This window comes from Neltuma alba, unplaced genomic scaffold (genome assembly GCF_004799145.2).
Source record: "Neltuma alba isolate B1F8T4 unplaced genomic scaffold, ASM479914v2 tig00010270_pilon, whole genome shotgun sequence".
In the NCBI taxonomy this organism is placed as follows: Eukaryota; Viridiplantae; Streptophyta; class Magnoliopsida; order Fabales; family Fabaceae; genus Neltuma; species Neltuma alba.
This window is the reverse complement of record NW_021635195.1, coordinates 179886-201900: the sequence shown is the minus strand read 5'-3', so window position 1 is coordinate 201900 and position 22015 is coordinate 179886. Positions and strand designations below refer to the sequence as shown.

Here is a 22015-nt window from a genome sequence, read left to right as displayed (position 1 = left end):
TGTTCAATTTCTTTCAGAAATTTTTTTTTGGTCGCTTTTGCTGTTATTCGGACACAGTCTCATAGAACGTCCTTACGCGCCTGTTTGGTTCGAGGGGAGGGAAGAGAGTGGTAGGAGAGGGGAGGGGAGGTTTCATCCTCACCTTGTTTGGTTTAATTAAAAAAGAGGGGAGAGGAGGGTATTTAATGATCCCTTATTTGGTTCAAGGAGGGGAGGGGAGGGATAGTAATAATCAATTTACCATTTTATCCTTACATATTGGTTTATGTTTTTTATTGATATATTATATAAATTAATTTACATCTTAATTTAAATCATATAATTTAATAAAAATTCAGTCTTATCATGTAAATATGTGTATTAAAAAATTGGTACAGTAATTTTTTATTCTAATTAATATAATAATATATTTAAAATAATCAAATTAACAAATTTTATATGCTCTAAGAAAAATGAAATTTTATTCTCTTTAGGCCATCTTTTTTTTTCCAGATTTAAAATATATTTAATAATAATATATTTATAAAAAACAATTAATTTTATAATATTATAATTTTTATTTAAATAATTTTTATTTTTAAATAATTTTTATAATATATTTTTAATTATAACAATGTATATATTTTTTATTTTTTTACTTAGAATAATATATTTTTTATTTGAAATAAATATTATAATAATATATTTTATGGGTAAAGTGGAATATTAAAAAAACTATAAGAGCATAATGGTCTAAAATTTTGACTTCCCTCCAAAAACCCCCAATTTAGAGGGGAGTCAAAATGGGGGAGGGAGGGGAGGGGACATTTTAGCTCCCCTCCCCTCCAAAATTTTTAACCAAACGAGAGGAGGGGCTCATTTCCCCTCCCCTCCAACCAAACACACCCTACATGTTCCCGTAAATATTTCTTTTTTAATCTTTTTAAATGTTTAACGATCGTTACGAGGAAGTCTCCTTGTGGCAGCCTATTTTTATTCCTCCCTCTTCCCCATCAAAATGGAAAGCCCAAAGGACTCCTAACTGTCAGTTTCCATTCATGTACTTTTACTTCTGTTCCCCTTCAAAAATTTCGGCAACTCTGAAATATCTCGTTGCTTGATTTCTTCGACCTCTGTTTTCTTTCTTCCTTCTCCACCGCATGGACAGGACACGCTGACGGTGGATAGAGAGAGTAAAATACAAGATCAGAGATTAAAAGCCGGTTTGATTACAATGAGCAGAAAAAGGAGCTTGCTTCTGAACTTTGAAGATGCAGCTATTGACTTCTTCAACTATCTCCACAGGGAGAAGCCCCAAATTCTCTCCTTTGTTCCTGTGATTTTTGTTGCTTGGGTTGTTGAGAGATGGGCATTCTCTTTGTCCAATTGGGTTCCTCTTGCGCTAGCTGTGTGGCTAACTATTCAGGTGCAGATTCCACTCTCTCTCTCTGTGTCTCTGCGTGTCCGCTCCTCCCTTCCTCTTTGGAAGTTCCACTTGCGTCTAATAGATTGTACTATAAAATTTTTTTAAATTTCATATGCTTTTAATTGGGTCTGTTTACATCTATTTCTGATCGTTGGCAACCATTAAACAGTGATTTCATCCGGGATTTTCATATTTGGGGAGGGGAGGTGAGGCGGAAGAGCTTTAAGCTTTGCCTTGCCCAATTTATCAGTCGAGTCACAATCATTGATTTTAGAATCCGCAGTAAATTGATTCGTCTCTTCTTTGCTTCCCCTTTTTTCTCTGCAAACAAAGTTGTCTCTCTACCATGATTTGTTTTAACAATAGCTGAACGAACTTTTATTGACTCTTTTTTTGGGGTAGAAAGAGGAGTTACATAAGTTATTGTAGCTCCAAAAGCAGGGAGCAATATTTAAGTGGGTGCTTACTAAGTCAAGAAGATTCTAAATTTATCAAGAAGTGAATAAAAACTTTGCAGCTGTTGATATTTTGGTGATGTTAAAACTATTAGGCAGTTTGGCTTTGTAGATGAGTAATGGAAGCATTATTCTTAAAGTCTGTAATTATCGGGAGAAGGAGCATTTTTTAATATAACACAGGCGATGATAACACAGGCACTTAATCTTGAGTACCTGATCTCGTGTTAGCTTTGTTAAATTGTTTAGATGACTTCAGTTGTATGGACTGTGGAGGAGCTTCTACTCAGAAGTGATATTTGTTAAATAAATGGAAATTCTAAATTCTGTTTCAGATTTTGAAGGTCTCAATTGTAACATGATACGTAAATTTATCTTTTTTGACCAATTAATATTATCAGTTGATGAAGATTTTTTTTCCTTTTAATTGCAGTACGGGAACTATCAACGAAAACAACTTGTGGAGGACTTAAATAAGAGATGGAATCGATTCGTGTGGAACAAATCGGTATCTTATCCCCTTATTACTTCCTTTTACTTTCGCGTAGAGCTTTATGAAATTGACTTCATTTCTTGTGCTTACAGTCCTCGACACCATTGGAGCACTGTGAGTGGCTTAATATACTATTGACAGAAGTTTGGTCCAACTATTTAAACCCGAAGCTTTCAACAAGGTTATCAGATATAGTTGAGGTGAAATTTCTTTCCCTTTTTAGTTACTACATTGATGATTGATGTGTATCATCATCCATTTTAAGTACTCATGTTGGTAGTTTTTTCATGGTACGGTTGTTTAGCGTATTTTCTTCCACCCATGGCTAAAGTAGGCCACATAAGAGTCTGCTTCAGTTTATTCAGAAGAAAAGAAATAGATCTTGTCCCTGTCCCTGATAAAAATAGAGGAACAAAATGTCAGGATCACAGCTTTGCGATAAAATGCTAATATTGATAATCGGTGACTCTAACTTGTTTTACACTATTTATGAACATGATCTACATTCTCTCTATTCAACACTGAGTTGATACCTTCATTTTAAATTGATAGGTGAATTAATTACCGGTTGTTTCTCTTGTGTGTGTGCAGAAACGTTTGAAGCTGCGAAAGCCTAGACTTTTAGTAAGTGACATTCATCTTCCCTTTGGGAAGAATCTCCTGTTTGTTGACCAAAGCAATTTGAACATCTAATTATGCTGAAATTTCAGTAGATGTGTATTGGACTGAAGCAATTTGTCATGTAGGAAAGAGTTGAGCTGCAGGAGTTTTCACTTGGATCAAGCCCTCCTTGCTTGGGCCTACAAGGGATGCAATGGTTAACTATTCGTGATCAGGTTATTATCTTGCTTTACATTCATGATATCACCTGCATATACAATCTTTGATATTTAATGAAGAATCCTATTTTTCTCCTCAAAACTTCTAAGCTTTGTAAATCGCATGGGAGGGAAGAATGTGTGTCTGTCTTCATCCATGACCATGACCGAGGGCTTTTTTAATATCTATTTTATACTGCAAAAGATAATTTGAGAAACAAAGGTTAAAATATTGAGGACTGTTTGAAAATTAGATGTCAAAATTCATGATTCTAAAATCTTAGAGAGGATTGATGTATAGACAAATTGAACCTCCTTTTCTACCCAATGGCATAATGTCTTAGAAGTTGATGTTGATGAAATATTTTTATACAATCCATCAAATGCCACCTTAATATTCATACTTGGAGTTCTTCTATTTCCTTACTTTGCTAGGCAGTTTTTCTTCTTCATCTTTGCTAGGGTCTAATCTTCATCCCTTTATTTATGGTATGTTCCAAGTGTCTGAGATTCTTATATTCTGTTGGTTTTTGACAGCGATTCATTAGACTGGGTTTTGATTGGGACACAAATGAAATGAGTATTTTGATGTTTGCTAAGCTTGCCAAGCCTTTGATTGGAACTGCTAGGATTGTGGTCAACAGTCTTCATATCAAGGGTGATGTAAGTGAATAACATCCTCATTTTCTCTCTGAATTTAAGTACTAGGGTTAGCCTGTCATGGAATGAAGCTTACATAAAGAAAAAGCAGGAAGCTCAAAGGCAAGCCTAATTTAGAGGTTAAGTTGATTATTAAAGCATGAAAATAGCACTTGTTTTATAACTGCCTTTAGCTTTTGGTCGCTTATATATTAGCATCATTGAGAAACTGGTTTGGTCCACTTATATCATTCTTCTAATCATTTACATCTTGCAGCTTCTCGTTACCCCAATTCTGGATGGTAAAGCACTTCTATATTCATTTATATCAGCTCCTGAGGTGGGAATAGGAGTTGCCTTTGGAAGTGGTGGAAGCCAATCACTACCTGCTACTGAGTTGCCTGGTGTTTCTTCTTGGCTGGTGTGTCTCTTTTCATACTTTTTTTTGAGAAGAATAAAAAATACATATTATTCTATGTTTGGTCTGCTAAACTGTCTTTTATTGTGCTGTTGTACAAAGTACATAAGCCTTTGGTTCAGTGTCAAATTGTTAGAAATGGCTTTGCAGAGTAGATGTTAAAGCTGATTCTTCACTTCAGTTGATTTCAGTCTGATACTCAAGTTCATGGAGATGTGTTTCCATTTGCATGCATGTTTAGTATAAGGACTGCTTGTATAATTCTTATTTGCATGCATTGAAAAATCACTCCATCGGATAAGAGAAGAGGAACATAAATTACTTTGTATTTGGGGACAATTTCCATAATGCTGATTTCTATGTCAACCTCAGATCTTTATCTGTTAAACTTACATCCTTTTCATGTTTGACCACATACGTTGACTGTAAAGTTTTAAACTAATTCTACATTCTCTTTTTATGCAGGTTAAACTTTTTACTGACACCTTGGTTAAAACAATGGTGGAACCTCGCCGCCGTTGTATTGCCTTGCCTACAGAAGACTTAAGAAAAAGGGCTGTTGGAGGCATTATATATGTTAGAGTGATTTCGGCAAATAAACTTTCTAGGAGTTGCTTCAAGGGAAGCCCTTCCAGGAGGCAACTAAATGGTGCATCCAATGGCTTTTCAGAAAACAACTCTGATGACAGGGATCTACAGACATTTGTAGAGGTAGAACTTGAGGAATTAACCAGAAGAACTGATGTGAGACTGGGTTCAACTCCTCGTTGGGATGCCACATTTAATATGGTCTTACATGATAATACAGGAATTCTTCGTTTCAATCTCCATGAGTGTCCTCCTGGCAGTGTGAAGTATGACTACCTAGCAAGTTGTGAAATCAAGGTATGGTTATTCATAGTCTCTTTTTTGATCTGGCAATTGGATGGTTGATTACAGCAATGCGAGAACAACCAGCTGCCAATAATGAGTTGTATTCTTTGACAAACAGGTTTTCATTTTCAGCCTTTTTCTCTTTTATTGTGCTAACTTAAATTGTTTATTTGATTAGATGAGGCATGTTGAAGATGATTCAACCATAATGTGGGCAATAGGACCTGGTTCTGGTATCATAGCAAAACATGCAAAGTTCTGCGGAGATGAAGTTGAAATGGTAGTCCCATTTGAGGGGGCCAATTCAGGAGAGGTGCAATATCATACTCGTGACTCATAATTTGTTTCCTTTATTTTAACTTCCAGATTTGTTTTATAATTGAGACACCTTGTTTTGAAGAAGGAGAAAAGAATATTTGGGGTGATGCTGATAATTGGTGGTGAATTAGGGATCAATTTGTCAATTAAGGCCAAGCATAGGAGCTGGGAAAGTCTAAGAAACTTTTTTAGGTAAAAGGAAGTTAGGGTTTATATATTAATTAATTAATTTCATCATCACCCCCCCTTCAAACACACAATCTTGAATCCTATATAAAGCCCTCAATTACAATAATTAGCTTGGCCTTTTTGTTGAGTACCGAATAAAGTTGACATTTATATATATGTGCACACGTGTACTTGGTGTGTAAGTCATAAAAGATAGTTTTCTCTTATTACAATTATTTTTACCTTTTGATTGCCTGTTTTATCTTTTATATACATATACATGTGTGTATATGTATTCCTATCATTAAATGGTAATTAATATATAAAATTTACAGATTAAAAATATAATGTACTAAATAATTTTACATATTACAAATTTATGTAGATACATTACTAAAGTTAGTGGATATTATTTATTTTTTCGGTTCTATTTTTCCTGACCTCTTGGTGATGAGAAAACCAAAATAGAGCGTGTTTGATTGGTTCAACGGTTTTTTTGACTGATTCAACCAGTTTTTGACCGATTTTTGGGCACCTTGGTTTTGGGAGTCAACTGTTGGAACTTTGGTGTATTAGATTCTCGTGATGGCTTAATTTACAGCGTACTCTTTTGGCTGGCATTTTTGGTGGTAAAGCTGATGTCAATGCTCTTTCAATCCCATTTTCTTTTCAGAAAAATTGATAATTGATATACCTTTTCTGAATGTAGAGAAATCCTTAGTGACTGGGATATTTTGTTCATATTATCTCTTTTCATTATGTTCTGTAGTTAAGAGTCGGCATCGTAGTGAAAGAGTGGCAATTATCTGATGGTTCACATAGCTTGAGCAACTTACGAGCTAGCTCTCAGCAATCACTTAATGGTTCATCAAATCTTCAAGTAAGAACTGGAAGAAAACTTAGCATAACTGTTGTGGAAGGAAAGGATTTTGCTGCAAAAGACAAATCTGGAAAATTTGATCCGTATGTAAAATTACAGTATGGAAAGGTGGGTGAGACCTCTATTATAACGTTGACTGCATATTTTCATTGATCTGAGACCTCTATACCACAGTTTGTATAAAGATTATTCATGAAACTTGAGTGCATAATTCTGTTTTATCTGATTCTGCTGTTAATCGTCGTTCAGATTGTCCATAGAACAAGGGCTGCTCATACTTCAAATCCTTTGTGGAACCACACCTTTGAATTTGATGAGATCGGTGATGGTGAATATCTAAAAGTAAAATGCTTTAATGAAGATACTTTCGGAGATGAAAACATCGGCAGTGCGACAGTAAATTTGGAAGGACTGGTGGAAAGGTCAATCAGGGATGTATGGATTCCTCTTGAAAGAGTTAGTTCTGGAGAATTAAGAATTCAAATAGAAGCAGTTAGGGTGGAGGATCAAGAAGGATCACGGGTATGCTTCGTCACTTGAGAATTGAGCGGTCCTTTCAACTTTTTTCACTACAGAATATCAAAAAGAAGAAAGAACACGTTGCTATGACATTTTTATATCTATATACTGTCATTTCACATCTGCAATATTCATTGTAATATATTTTTTCTTTAATGTCTTTGAGATATGCAGGGTTTAGCTTCGGGCTCAGGCAACCGTTGGCTTGAGCTTGTTCTGATTGAAGGAAGGGATCTTGTTGCTGCTGATCTCAGAGGGACAAGTGATCCCTATGTGAGGGTACATTATGGAAACCTGAAGAAAAAGACAAAGGTTATAATACTAAATCCTCATTTCTTTTCAACGAAACCGAATGATTGTAATATTTGCAATTTGATCTTTCATACATTATACATACTTATCACAGTAATGGCAGTGTATGTTTCCAATTGCCATGCTTTGCATGAATTTTCCTTCCCCCCTGAGGAATAAAATTCACCTTGTACTCTGATAAAAACAGAAACACTCTCCAGATTAGTTTTTCAGGGTTTTCTTAACTGATTTTAATTGTTCATCAAAGAATAGTTCATGTCCGCATGTCATGAGACATTTATATGATACTTTCCCTCCACCCTCCATGGGAACCATGCAAAGTCAATTGAATTGCCAAACTGATTTTGTTTGACAGGTTATACCTAGAACTCTTAACCCTAAATGGAACCAGACCTTAGAGTTTCCTGATGACGGGAGCCCCCTATTGCTATACGTTAAGGACCACAATGCTTTACTACCGACATCCAGTATTGGCGAATGTGTGGTCGAATATCAAATGTTGCCTCCAAACCAGATGGCTGACAAGTGGATACCTCTTCAAGGGGTCAAAAAGGGAGAAATCCACATCCAAATTACCAGAAAAGTCCCGGAGATGCAAAGGAGACCCAGTCTAGATGCTGAACCTTCCTTGAGTCATTTACACCAAATTCCTGCCCAGGTGAGACTTCTGCATTTTTTCCTTGATCATCACATCTGTTTCCTTATTAAATTCTTATGATATGTCCATTTTATGTCGTTTGTTCTGACTCCATTTTGATTGAACTTGGTCAGATCAAAGAGATGATGGTAAAGTTTCGATCTTTGATAGAGGACGGGAATATTGAGGGACTTTCTACAACTTTGAGTGAGCTGGAAACATTAGAGGATACGCAGGAAGCTTATATAGACCAGCTGGAGACAGAGCAAATGCTTCTTCTCAGCAAAATAAAGGAACTAGGCCAGGAGATCATTAATTCTTCTCCTTCTATGACCAGAAGATCCTCTGGAAATTGACCTTCTACTTCCTTCTAAGCAAGTTCTTTCACACGTGTAATGTTGCTTTATGGTGACTGTGGGTGGTAGATTTTGTTGTACATGTTTCAAGAGACTAGTAATTTAGTAGTGAGTCTTCTTTGAATTAGACTATAATTATTCAAATACTGTAAATGTAAAGCAACGAATTAATAAGATGATGCGTATTCCATAGATAGCTTATATAATTTTACTCAGGTTGATTGAGTAAGCTTAACATGAACTGTGTTAAATTGAAAAATACAGATAATTTTGAAATCTAAATATCAATATAAAATTTATTTAACATTATAAGTTGTAAACCATATTGCTTACTACATAACGATCGAGGCATGCAATTTGTTAATGAATAAAAATTATAGCCTATTTAACAATTCATATTTACTGTTATAAAAGTTTTCTTAGTCACCATAAAATTCGTGAACTCAATAGCAGTGAGAAATTTTTATTAGAAAATGTGTATGAGATAACTAGAATGTATGATTAAAATATTAATAAGTACTATCTCCGATCTTTAATATAAAATTTCATCTGATTTTTATTTTGATTCTAAATATAAGATCCCAATCTACTTTGTTTCTCATATTTATGTATTTTTTCCCAATGTAGTTCTTCTAATAATGATAGTTTTAAACAACACGTTTGATTAGTAAGGATGTTTTAGGAAAGACAACATCTATTTATTACAAATAACTAACTTAACTTATTTTTTTAATCTCTTTAAATTAGTTAACTAGCTCTTATAATTAAGACTGAAAGTAGTATTAACTAATGCATTGATATTATGGGGAAAATGGTTAATATTGATATATTGAATTTAAGCGGGGATAAGGAGGTCCTCATCGACAAATACAATGAAGTTTTTCTACCTTGAATTGACTATGCAATAAAACCTCAATCATTATATATTTTATATATAAGATAGAATGATTGTATTTCTATTTACTATTACTATTGCTTAAAATTGACTCGAATATTAAAAATGAAAAATTACTGTGAAGTCTACTAAAAAATTTTAATAATAAGAGAGCAGCAGAAATTTAATATTATTTTTTATTTTGTAACTCGTGATTACAAACTGTTTAATTCTCATGTGAATATGTTATTTTTATAGAAGCCCATAAGGAGAAGAAGAAACTGTCGGAAACTGATGAATAAGTAGAAAGATAATTGAGCGCCCCTTGACGTGGTCGAAATGGAGGGAAAAAAGCGTTATCGCCTTCCCAGTGTGCGAACGTGACCGCGCCAAACCAAACGTTCTCTCTGCTTCCACCCGCTATACCTCTGCTGCAATCTGCAATTTTCTCAGCGGCATGAAAATTCGACACTAACTATCAAAGCAACACATGATGAACCTTAGTTCATTTCAGTTAAAATGGAGATAACTACTGCCAAATTATCAGAATTACCTCTCAACACTTCACTTCCTTTGCCATCTCGCTCCTCCACCCTCAACTTCTTCTCCTCCCCCTCCAGATTGTCATTTCGAGTTCTCGGGCCGTTCTCTTCCCTCCGAACTACTGAGCACAGCGGCGACAGCTATTCTTATCCCTGGGATAACGAAGGCCCGAAACCCTCCCCAAAATCTAACTCCCACTCTGCCCCTTGGCTCAACAAAAGCTCCTTTACAAACTCTTCAACCCATTTACGTGACCGAAAAGCCGACAGAAGGGTTTCTGAATCCGAATTGGATGCTGATGGCCCTATAAATGAAGCTGAGCCTTGGTATTTTGATCAAGATAAAGGAAAAAATGCGATTGAGAGAATAGTTCATCGGTTGCGGAACTTAGGGTTGGGATTAGATGATGAGGCGGAGGAAGAAGAGGGAAATGAAGTGGAAGCCAGTGATGCAATGCCCGCGACTGGAAAGGAGAGACTGGGTGATTTGTTGAGGCGAGAGTGGGTTCGGCCAGATAGTATGTTGATTGAAGATGCAGGCGATGAGATGGTTTTACCATGGGATAGAGATGAGAAAGATGAAGTCGAGGAGAGCGAGCGGCGATTGAAGAAAAGGAAGGTAAAGCCGCCAACTATGGCGGAACTGACACTTGAGGAGCAGGAGTTGAGGAGGTTGAGGAGAGTAGGAATGGAAGTTAGAGATAGGATTAGTGTGCCTAAAGCTGGGCTTACGCAGGCCGTGCTGGGGAAAATTCATGATAAGTGGAAGAAGGAGGAGGTGGTGAGGCTTAAATTTCATGAGGTTCTTGCACGGGATATGAAGACGGCTCATGCGATAGTTGAGGTTTGTTGTTTATTAGATTTTCTGTCTCTCTCACTTTTACTTCTCTATTCACAGAGTAATAACATCAAAACGCTAGACGTCTTGGTCCATTTCATTTGCCGCACTTAGAACGTTACATCACTTTTAACCTTTGAAGTCATTGGAGAGTTTCCTGAATTTAACATGTCAATCTGAAAACTGTTGTTAGTGTTGTTCTTTGGCAAGACATGCTTTTTTGTTGAAGACAATAAACGTAGATCTTCAGTTTCATGTTTGACAGTAAATTTTAGGAGTTCCATATGATTATACCATGAATGTATGGATATAAAGAGCATAATAAATATATGCAGTGTATTTGAAGGAAACAAGATTTTTCTTTTTATAATTGATCAAAACCTTTGTCATTCGGTGAAGTATGCGGGGTTATATGACTATTATTAATAATTAATTTAACATATTTGTAAAAAAAATCTGTTGTTTTAAGGGTTGTCAATTTATTAGACATTGGTTTTTTCCTCCCGTGAAAAATAAATTTCTTCATATAGCCTAGATCTAGGCAAACCAATGCTTGTACTCTATGCAGGCTGTCCAGCAGCAAAAGGAAAAAAGACAGATGAGAAATCAATGTTATAGATGCATGTAAAATTCAAACTCAGTGATTAAGTAGTTTGAAAACCACAACTGCTCTGGACATTATTATACGTATTCTATTATAATGAGAAATATGGAAAACAGTATCGTGTTTTTATTTGTCGAGTTGTAAAATGTGGCTACTCTATAGTTTATACTAATATATTCTTCACAAACCTTTTGGTTTTTGTCAAATAAATGCCTTACATTAGAAGCTTTTGACTTTTCAAATGATGTATTCCGAGATCACATGTTGCACTAAGTATATTGGTGTAATGTAACTGATTTCTTGGTTTCTTGCCAAAGCTTTGTGTGTCAGGTCCGTTGTCATTACTTCTATGATTGACCGTAGAGCAGAGCAAAATACATACGTTCTATTTATGAGACATTTATTGGGAAACAGATGTAGGAACTCACTTCTTGTAATATTGGCCAGCGTCGAACTAAAGGATTGGTGATATGGAGGTCTGGAAGTCTTATGATGGTATACCGTGGTTGTAATTATGAAGAGCCCACATCTAGGTGCCAATACAATGAAAGTGAAGGTGACGGCCTTTTTGCACCAGATGTGTCTCCTAGCAATTTATTAAAAGCAGATGATGGCAATGCAACCTCGTGGCTGGAAAAGAGTAACCTAGTTGTAACGAATCAAGTATGGCCTGAAAACATGACAGCAGAGGAGGCGGAATACAATCACCTGATTGATGGTTTGGGTCCGCGTTTTGTTGAGTGGTGGGGCACAGGAATACTCCCTGTTGATGCTGATTTACTTCCTCCTACGGTTCCTGGTTATAAAACACCTTTTAGGCTTCTTCCTGCTGGAATGCGTCCTCGACTAACCAATGCAGGGCTCACTAATTTACGGAAACTTGCCAAATCACTCCCTTGTCATTTTGCATTAGGTATTATTAATTTGCTACATATTTTATTAAATTTGCATAGACGCTTATGATCAACATCTTTTGCTGATGATTATAAAGGGCGAAATCGAAATCTTCAAGGTCTGGCATGTGCTATTCTTAAACTTTGGGAGAAAAGCTTAGTGGTGAAGATTGCTGTCAAACGTGGGATCCAGAATACAAACAATAAGCTTATGGCGGACGAGCTCAAGGTTTCCTCTCTGTGATTTCCTGTGATATGGGATACTAATTGTGCAACTGTGCTTGTATCAAGCAAAAGCCGTTGCAATCTGGACAAAGTACTTACTGTTGAAATAAAAATTTCTGATAGACTACAAAGCCAGTATAATCAAGTTGTAGGATAAGTGACTGAAATATCAGAATAAAGTAATTGATATGTCCGAGGCCCCTTTATTGATTTCCTTGCACATAAAATTTAGGTGTACACTACATCTTGTATTTTTCCTGTTATAATTCAATTATCCATTAAAGCGTTTGTCTATGGAATAATATCACGAGAACAGGGTTTTGTTCCTTTTTTTTTTTTTTTTGCTAGAAGGTTTTTGTTCCATTATCATATCATCAGCTTTTATTAATGTAAGAAAACAATAATTATGAGAAGGTGATTATAGATTTGAGGAACTGATATGCTTTCTTCGTATTTCATTTGTCCCCAAACTACATTACCAAGACTAAAACCTTTATTTTTGTTATTTGAGGATAAATCTCTATCATAATGAAGACTTTGATATGCATTTTTTAGGATGAACCTGTTATGTAAATTACATAAATAGTCAATTGTTAGTTATGATTTGTTTTCTGTTAGTTAGTTATGTTTTACTAGCCATTAGTGGAGTAGGTAGAAGACTACAACTATAAATAGGGCCCACCTAATTCATTTGTACCTGTTGAGTAATGCTCAGTGGAGTGCATATTCAATACCCTATCCGTCTGTTTCTCCTTCTCTTGATTCCCCTCCTGTTATCCCTCTCTTTTCTCTGTCTTTCCCTTTCTTTCTCTATTTCCATACCAGAATCTATATAATTCGTATTGCGCAAAAAAAAAAAAAAAAAAAAAAAGAGAATCCATGTAATTTGATGGAAGGGAGACCTGTGATTTGCTGTTTAATTACTGACAGATGATTTGCCAAGCTTAATGAGTAAAGCATCAATTCTGTTGATTCAACTATGTTTTGATTTTCTTTTATGGCCCCAGAATTTAACAGGAGGAATGTTGCTGCTAAGGAATAAATATTACATCGTACTATATCGTGGGAAGGACTTTGTTCCAACAAGCGTGGCTGCAGTTTTGGCTGAAAGACAGAAATTGGTTAATCAGGTGCAGGATGTTGAGGCGAAGGTGAGGTGTAAATCTGTTGATGAAATTCCATCAGGGGAAGATGCAGCAATAACAAAAGCTGGATCATTGGCTGAGTTCTACGAGGCTCAGGCACGTTGGGGAAGGGATGTATCTGCTGAAGAACATGAGAAGATGATGGAAGAAGCAGCCAAAGCCAAGAATATAAAGCTTGTCAAAAAAATGGAACACAAACTAGCCGTTGTAAGTGTCAACTTATTTTATCAAGTTTGTACTTCAAGAATGCATTGGGAGATATAAGCATAGATGATAGATGTGGAGTTAGGTGTCTGTTTGGAATTCTTACGTGGTGAAAATATAAGTCCAATTAACTTATTGTTCCTCAATAAATGGTGTTGTTTTAGGCTTTGTTGACTTGTAACGTTAAGAGTTTCAATTTGGACTTTTAACTCTTCTAAATCTAGCAATGCTGGCTGTATCTATTTTATATTTTCGAAATACAGGCTTATAGATCACAAGCTGTATGGGCAGAAACGTTTAAGCTGAGTTAAATTATATTTGTATAGCAACATTTAATTTCGTTTTTGCTCATTTGCCGCTCTAAATGCATGGACAGGCACAGGCCAAAAAACTTAGAGCAGAAAGGTTATTAGCTAAAATAGAAGCGTCCATGGTTCCAGCTGGTCCTGATTATGACCAGGAAACAATCACAGATGAAGAACGTGTGATGTTTCGCAGGGTTGGTTTAAGAATGAAGCCATACTTGCCGCTTGGTGGGTACTTTTCAGCTCTATTAAATTTTCCATTTCCCATCATTGCAATACTAACATTTCGTTCACCATAATTTCCAGGCATACGTGGTGTTTTTGATGGTGTCATTGAGAATATGCATTTGCATTGGAAGCATCGAGAACTAGTAAAATTGATAACGAAACAGAAGACCCTTGCTTTTGTCGAAGACACAGCAAGGTTACTGGAATATGAGAGTGGAGGAATACTTGTGGCCATAGAAAGAGTTCATAAAGGATTTACTCTTATATACTATCGAGGAAAAAATTATAGACGGCCAGTTGCTTTGAGGCCTAGAAATCTTCTAACCAAGGCAAAGGCATTGAAGCGTTCGGTAGCCATGCAACGCCATGAGGTTCCAACTTTGCATTGACAATTATTAATCTAATCATCTTTTATGTATGTGCAATGTTACATTTGATCTAGTATTTACCGTGCAGGCTCTCAGTCAGCATATAACTGAATTGGAGAAAACTATAGAACAGATGAACAGAAAACTTGTAAGTCTGTAACTTATATAATTTTTTTTTTTGGTGCCGTTTCATGTTATTTCTGTTTTTCCGGTTTAAAGATTTTTGCTTCCAACAATTTGTACTTTCATCTATTTCTTATTTGACGTATTCTTTATTAAAAAAAAAAAAGGTTATAATCCGTCAAGTTTTCTTTATCTTAAATTAAAAATAAAATAACTGGGTGCACTTTCAGTAAAATGTTACATAAGCATCATTTGAGAATAATGACACACCAGCCTCACCAGACAGTTTGGGTTTCATGTATTTTGGGGCTTGAGTGTTTTTAATCAGCCTTTGCAATTTAAATTTGAAAGATTTCTTCCCTCCATGGTGAGTCCGAAAAATGATCTTTATCTCAAGCAACTGAGTCTTTTGTACGCCAACATCCCATTTTGTGAAGTTCGGCAAACCTCTAATTTTGAACGTGGGAATGCTTCTACTTATTTTGCAAAATTGACAGGGTTCAACTACAAGAATTTTTTTTTTTAAAAAAAAATTATTATATAGTTTACTACATTTTTGTCTAACATTTCATTGACGCTTTCTCTCTGCTCATTAGCGTGTGATAATAATACTTATTCTTGGCATATACCTTAATCACTAGCAGGGTTTCTCATCTGTATCTACATGAACTAATCTTAATTTTTATTTTCGATGATTTTTAGGTTGTGTCTCATGGTTTAGAGCTTGATCAGATCTCAGACTTCACCCTTGTATGATACTGTTTTTCCCTTCTCCTCACTCCGGTCTGCTTGCTTTGGTGAAAATATATTTGAAGTCCTGGTTGTAACCTTAGTTTCCTGCTTGTCATTTGTCATCTGGGAGGGGGGGGGGGGTGGAGCTGCTTGGATAAAGGGGGTTGTTGGAAGAGCGTTGAAAGAACAAATTACAAAAATGTTTTGAGTACAATATGTTCCCCCCTTAATTTATCCCATTGTTGTTTGCAGAGTGAGCATGAAGATTCTGATGGCTATGATAATGTTGGGGGTTTTGATAAGGAAGATACTATTTGAGAGGATGATGAAAATTCTGAATATCCAAGCTTCAAACTTATGAAGGCAGTTTAACACATTTGCACTAAAATTTTGATTTCTTCTGTGGACTGCACCTTTGATTGCCTGCTACATATTAGGTATCAACCTTGCTATATGAATGCTTCACTCAGAAGTTCATGACTAGGATTTTCACATGCTGCATTTGAGTTTAATGGTTGCGTTTCTTTCCCTAATATTATGCTTTCCCGAAGTTTTGTAGTTTTCTTCCGTGGCATAACACAGTGACTAAATAAACAATGCCCAAAGTTGCAGTGCTGCATACAAAGAATTGAATACACTTGATAACAGACAGCATCTCTGATAATGAGATTTGACTTTTCGGAAAATGTTAGGAATAAATTCTGAACAAACTTTTCTATCAAAGAAAAAAGAACTGAATACACATTGGCGTATTTGATGACAAATACCTAAAAGCTGTAGTTTTTTTTTTTCCCCAGTCCAGTGTATGCTATGCCCAACGTAGATAGATTCAACAGTTCGCTACACTTCCTTGTGATCTTATTGTTCAAGCAAATTGACCCTTGCAATTCATGTTATAAATCCATCGCCTATTCTACGTAGGATTCAATTTTAGTTTCTTTAGCTTCAAGAGTTTTGCAGCCAAACGTAAGCATGGGATGAGATGTGCGTGAGTCTCAGAATTCATTGTTGATTTTTTTTTTTTCCCCAGTAGTACTTTTTAGTTTCTTTGAAAGTTTGATTCAAGTAGATTATTTCCATATCAATGCATGAATTGATAAAATTTTAGACAGCAAAATACAAACGGACAAGCAAATAACCGTAGATTGCTATCCAAGCACTGAACATAAAGTACTTGATGTTGGACGGATTTTCCTGTCTTTTGTAACCCACTAATAAATACATAAACTGATACTTTGTAATGGTTTGTTTTGCAGCAAACTCTTCTGATAGGGTGATCAATGTGAGTTTTGTTTGCTGCTATGCTTGTCAAGCCAAGATATGATATCATCAAGCACGCTGGATATAGTCTCATCAGGTTCACCTTCAAGTAGATCATGGTAAGCATTCTTGTAGAGGCGGAACTTCTTGTCCTGAACTCTGGCTTTTTCATATAAGGCCTTGCTAGCTGACGGATCAGTTATCATGTCAGACTCTCCATGCATGATCAACAATGGCAGAGAGACCTAGCAATAAGAATTATTTAAGTTCCACTAGAAACATGAACAAAGAAGCTACTAATGATATCCTGTCCCACGCCGGATGCACAAACTGAACAGATTTTTGTTTCTTTGGTTTGGCCCCTGGGGAGGGGGACTTGTTCTGTTCGTATCCTTTCAGAATCCTTAGTTGTCTTTTAATATCTGACGAATTGTATGTTCATATCGAGGAAGAAAGACAATTAAAAATTGTTAAGAAGGAATTAGATGGGGAAGTTTACCTCTTCCAATCGTTGTTCTATCTCCTGTGTGGCTTTAAGCAACTCAAGTGCAGATCCTAGTCTTGGTTTATCCTTGTAGAGTAATACATTATATGGTGCCTGACGCAAACCAGTCAAAATTATTGTACAAGAACGACAGAAAAACTAAGAGGAGCAAGCAACACAAAAAAAATTAATAGCAAAAAGACAAACATGGATACTTTTCTGCATTTTTGGTATAACTCTTTAAGTTAAGCACATCCTAATGTATTTATTCCCAACTCATAAGCGCCAACACGTACCAGTTTTCTCTTGTTCTTATCTCTAAATATATTCTCTTTCACCTCTTCCTTTTGTGGAACTAGCTTAGTTTTGGGGAAAACTTTGGCAACACCAATAAGTATCTGCTTCAACAACCAGTGCGGAAGCATATCTTCTGCAAACTACTCAAGAACACTGGTTAATAAAAGGTGAAGAAGTAAAAATCTTCATCCTGCTTGAAATTCTTGGAGATACCTTGCAGAGAGGTGCGATGAGAGCAGCACCATCCCATCCAGTAGGTTGTTTGAAGTGCAGCTTCAGAGCAACGGCTCCTCCCATGGACTCACCTAACAAGAAGCTAGGCAAGTTTTTATATTCCGCTTGCTCTGTCATGCATACCCACCAGAAGTAAGTAGAGAGATTGATTTAGAAGTACAGGGAAGACAAAAAAATACTATAAAACAGATTCAGTAATCTGATTTCTTGATAAACCAATGGCTAGGAAGTCTCCCATGAAAAGACATGTAGGCTACTGTCTAACACAACTAAAAAGCCTAAACAAAGCAAATCATTATCATGCATATGGACAACCAATGTACGAAATGATGAAATGAAAAATCAATCTTACCCTTAATTCTGGAGAAATGCTCATTGACATCGTCAACCAGATCGTCAAAGTTAGGAATATAGCCATGAAGACCTTCTGAGAGACCGAAACCGGGGTAATCCATTGCAAATACTCCATATTCTGATGATGCTAACTTCCTCGCAACTCCTAGCATACAAGATAGAATGAAAACCCAATTATTTACTTTCCATGATATACAAACTAAGATTGGAAGAGCGAGGCTAAATTCGTGCCTTCAAAGAAAAACGTGCAAGTGTCTCCATAACCATGACAGTAACAGACAATTCCTTTCAAAGGAGCTCTTTCTGGAAGCCAACTCTTGGAGAATATTTCTAATCCTCTGGAGTTCACTTCATAAACCTGCACGCAAATAATTGAAATGATTTAACAAATATCAAGTACTTCCATGACACCATCAGCTAGAGAATGCAGAATTGAGAGAACATTATTTTGGCTTAGGAGCGACGCTACATCTCATGCCTCTACATTTTCAACACTAGGTGACCGCGATGCTCCTTTCGGTATCTAACCTGAGTATGACTATTTGACCATGAACCTCACCAGAGTACGATTCAGACTTGCTGAAAGAAATGAAAAAAGTTATATAAATGTTTATGTGACGCAGAGCTCTCCGAATCAATATATCATATAAAGAATCCTCTTCCTCTTGCATTGTAGTTTTGTGGCAAATTTACTATTCATATCTGATTTTGCAATTTTTTTGCGCCCCCTGGCCTTTTCCCCCCCTTTTTTTTTTTTTTTTTTTCCTTTTGCATTTGGCTGACCCCTCTGCCTTTTCAACCATGATGTAGAGGACTGTTCTAGTTCTAGTACAACAACAATAATAATTTCTTGTATTTTTATGTTTGGCACGAACATATCTTGAAATAAAAGATATTTCACTTTATTAAAATTAAAATATACACATCAGTAAGCGAAAGATATTTTAATTAATAAAAAAAAACTGGACTAAAATTGTATAATAAGTATAATTTATTGGTATGATTACTGTTATGTCACATATTCGTTGATTTCTGAAAGTTTGATGGAAATGTGAAGAGAAATAGTGGCGATAACAAGAGTATATATATTAAAAATATATATATAATCTCTTGTTTCTGAAAATATGTACAAAACTTCTGATTTCTTTACCTCTTTCGTCTTCACACCATCTGCCGGCAACTGCAATAAATTAAGAAATAAAGAAGAACTATAAATATCCTGTGTTTTACATTCTATCAATATCAGCAAATAAACCCTATTGTAAATCACATCATTTATTAGTGATCAACAACATGATTTACCTGAAGTTTTGTAGAACATATTGAAAAATGTATTATTAAAACTTAAAATATTTAAAAAAAAAAAACCTGCATTGTTTACGAGTCATAAACATTAAATACTACAACCCATCTTAAATTTCATGTACTGCAGTTAAACATAAATATGATTGTTTTCGATCATTTTAGTGACTCACACAAAAGAAAAATGAAAAAGCTGAGTATATTCCAGGTTTTGGAAGAAGTACCCGAAATAAACAGTGATCAAGGGCTAACTGAATATGCTTAAAAGCTTCACGAGCTCGACGCCTCGCAGGTGCTTCATCCAAGTTGGAACGCAAAATGCTTTGAAGGTCTTCACTCATTTCTCGTATTACTGCTTCAGCGCTTTGTTCCATTTCTCTCTGCTTTTCTGAGAGATGTGAGAGTGAAAGAGAAAGCACAAGTTAGAACAGAGTGAGTAGAGTTCAGTTAGAACTTAAAAAGAGAGTCTCCAAAAGAAGCGGGGAGGGTAACTGAAGAGAACAGGGGGTGGCAGAGGATTGGTTGATGGATTAAATAGTTAGGAGGGCATAGTTAATACTTCCTCACCTCCTCATTTATGTCTCTCTGCCTGCCTTTGAATTCCTTCGTATTTACTCTTTCCGGTTCAAAATATAAATTTATATTTGCTCTTTCTGGTTCAAAATATAAACTAAATTTTATCTATTATGTTTACGGAGAAACCAATTAAAATCAATTTAAAACAGTAAATGTGTAAGGTATATATTTATTTTTTCTAATATACCCTTATTAATAAAGAAAACAAATAAAAGATGTAATAAATAAATTAAAGAAAAGAGAGAATATATGGGGTAAAATTGGAAAAATCTCATTAAATGTTTAGATAAAAATGAATATTATCTTATAAAAAAAATGACTCTTTTAAAAAAGTTTAGCTTATATTTTGAATAGGAGGGAGTAGTACTTTTTATTTTACCTTTCTGATCAGAATTTACCTTATATTTTTAGTAATTTATATTTTGAAACTTGAAACATCTTTTAGATTTTCTTGGCTTCTTTTTTTTAAATTTGATTTTTGAAAAGCTACTACCTGAGGCTAATTTTGATGGCATAGATGGAGGTGAGGTAAGATGAGAGTAAAGATTCCAGTCCTCTTGATATAATTGGAAAAACATTATTTTTGAATAAGGACTTAATCATTAGTAGATTTTGTTCATCATCTGTCAAAGATAATATTTTTAATTTAATCTCTTAAATACATCAAATAAAATAGTTTATCTTTAACTCAAGTTGTTAGTAAGGAGGCCTATGTCGGTGGGCATTAACTTTGAGCCGTCCTATTAATTCATTTGAAAACTTCTCAGACTTTTCCCTGGGACCTAATCATTTTAAGGGTGGCTTAGCTTGTAACATTGGTCTAAATGACTAGTCAATGATCACATAGATTTTCTTCTATTAATGTGAATCTGTCTGATGGAAATATTGGCAAACACTTGAAATTCCTGTGCGTCATGACAGAACTTTCTACCACTACTACAAGCCTTATGAGAAGGCTTTGTGGAAGCTCAGTTTAGAAGGGGAAATATTTGAATCTTGCTGGCATAACGATTCTTCTTAAATCTATGGCTTCTTCTTTGCCATTTTACTACATGCAAACTGCGCTCCTCCCTAAGAAAGTGATAAATGAGATTGATGAAACTAGCAGAAATTTCTTATGGAAAAGTACTGAAGAAGAAAGGAAAATTCGCCTAGTTTCTTGGAAAGATGTGCGGAAACGATAAAGCCAAGTGTAGTCTAGGGATCAAAGCTGTGCTGGAATATGATGACCTGCAAAGATGCTGGTTTGGGTCCAAGTTTTACTGTCTAATACAACTGCGGTGACAAAGACTGTAGTGCGAGACTGTATCTGTTGGGAGCACAACATTAAATCACAACTGTGGGAGGAGTTCATCAATGCGGATTCAGCAAAGCTTGGATGAAATGGAATACAAAAAAGGAAACGGGTAAAAACTTCGCCTAGAAGCTTCCTTAGATTGTTCCTTTTTCATATATGTGCTGGAACCTACAGACTATTAGGTGCCAAAAAAAATCTTTGATAATGAAGTTACTGCAACAATTATGGAACCTACAGTCTAAGAGGATGTTTGGATGAAAGCCAAACTATAATTTTAAAAGTATTTTTACAGATTATAAAGTAAATATATAAAAAAGTATGTTTTGTTTTACGAAAAAATGCTTTTGAAAACCACTTTTTTATTTTGCTAAACACGACTTTAAATGTGTGACGAAAACTAACAAGAATAATCAGTTTTTGGGCAAAATGAATCAGCAGAAAAGGGATAAATGCCGATCAATATGAGTGGTTGTAATCCACTAAAGGATGTTTCAGATACCCTCCGACTGTAGCTGAAATTCTGGGATTTGCCAAAGGATTTGGATTGTGTTTGTCGCGGAAATTTTGATGTGTGAAAATGTACTGCGCCTCTGCGGAAGCCATAAATCTTATCCCCGGAGATCTCATCACTACATACAAGATGCCTCTAGTATGATCAATAGGAATTGGAATGTCTCCATTAATTTTGCATATAGAGAGATGTAATTACGATTGCCAATTGTTTAGCTAGAAAAGCTCATGACCTTGATTAGTACTTTTTGTGTTTTTATTATTGCGCACCTTTTGTATCATAGGAGGTGAATGATGAAGGTTTTATTGCGGGAAAATTACAATGAGAT

The 22015-nt window shown here is 35.5% G+C and overlaps 3 protein-coding genes across 5 annotated transcripts; 2 read left to right on the top strand and 1 right to left on the bottom strand.

Annotated features, from left to right (window-relative positions):
* Positions 1-938: 938 nt before the first annotated feature.
* LOC114755446 (synaptotagmin-5) lies at positions 939-8526 on the top strand. Its single transcript, XM_028944326.1, has 14 exons — positions 939-1405; positions 2294-2368; positions 2446-2553; positions 2945-2977; positions 3100-3189; positions 3709-3834; positions 4088-4231; positions 4694-5113; positions 5280-5414; positions 6357-6575; positions 6717-6989; positions 7161-7298; positions 7654-7956; positions 8070-8526. Exons 1-14 carry the CDS (start codon positions 1214-1216, stop codon positions 8289-8291), a joined length of 2478 nt encoding a protein of 825 aa, XP_028800159.1. The 5' UTR covers positions 939-1213; the 3' UTR covers positions 8292-8526.
* A 1075-nt stretch (positions 8527-9601) lies between these two features.
* Positions 9602-17151, top strand: LOC114755440 (CRM-domain containing factor CFM3, chloroplastic/mitochondrial). 3 transcript variants are annotated; one of them, XM_028944318.1, is made up of 10 exons: positions 9602-10551; positions 11597-12062; positions 12141-12271; positions 13275-13619; positions 13993-14149; positions 14228-14520; positions 14606-14665; positions 15343-15390; positions 15625-15809; positions 16629-17151. In XM_028944318.1, the coding sequence occupies exons 1-9, from the start codon at positions 9685-9687 to the stop codon at positions 15688-15690; spliced, it is 2433 nt and encodes an 810-aa protein (XP_028800151.1). In that variant the 5' UTR covers positions 9602-9684; the 3' UTR covers positions 15691-15809; positions 16629-17151. The 3 variants fall into 3 exon arrangements, with proteins under 3 accessions (XP_028800151.1, XP_028800153.1, XP_028800152.1); XM_028944320.1 differs by having other exon boundaries at positions 14606-14667; positions 15347-15390; positions 16629-16729; XM_028944319.1 differs by lacking the exon at positions 15343-15390.
* On the bottom strand, positions 16630-19664 carry LOC114755441 (caffeoylshikimate esterase). The gene is made up of 8 exons (XM_028944321.1): positions 19528-19664; positions 19152-19181; positions 18233-18359; positions 18000-18146; positions 17627-17757; positions 17413-17553; positions 17132-17230; positions 16630-16877 (listed from the first exon to the last, which is right to left on the bottom strand). Exons 1-8 carry the CDS (start codon positions 19642-19644, stop codon positions 16650-16652), a joined length of 1020 nt encoding a protein of 339 aa, XP_028800154.1. The 5' UTR covers positions 19645-19664; the 3' UTR covers positions 16630-16649.
* Positions 19665-22015: the final 2351 nt, after the last annotated feature.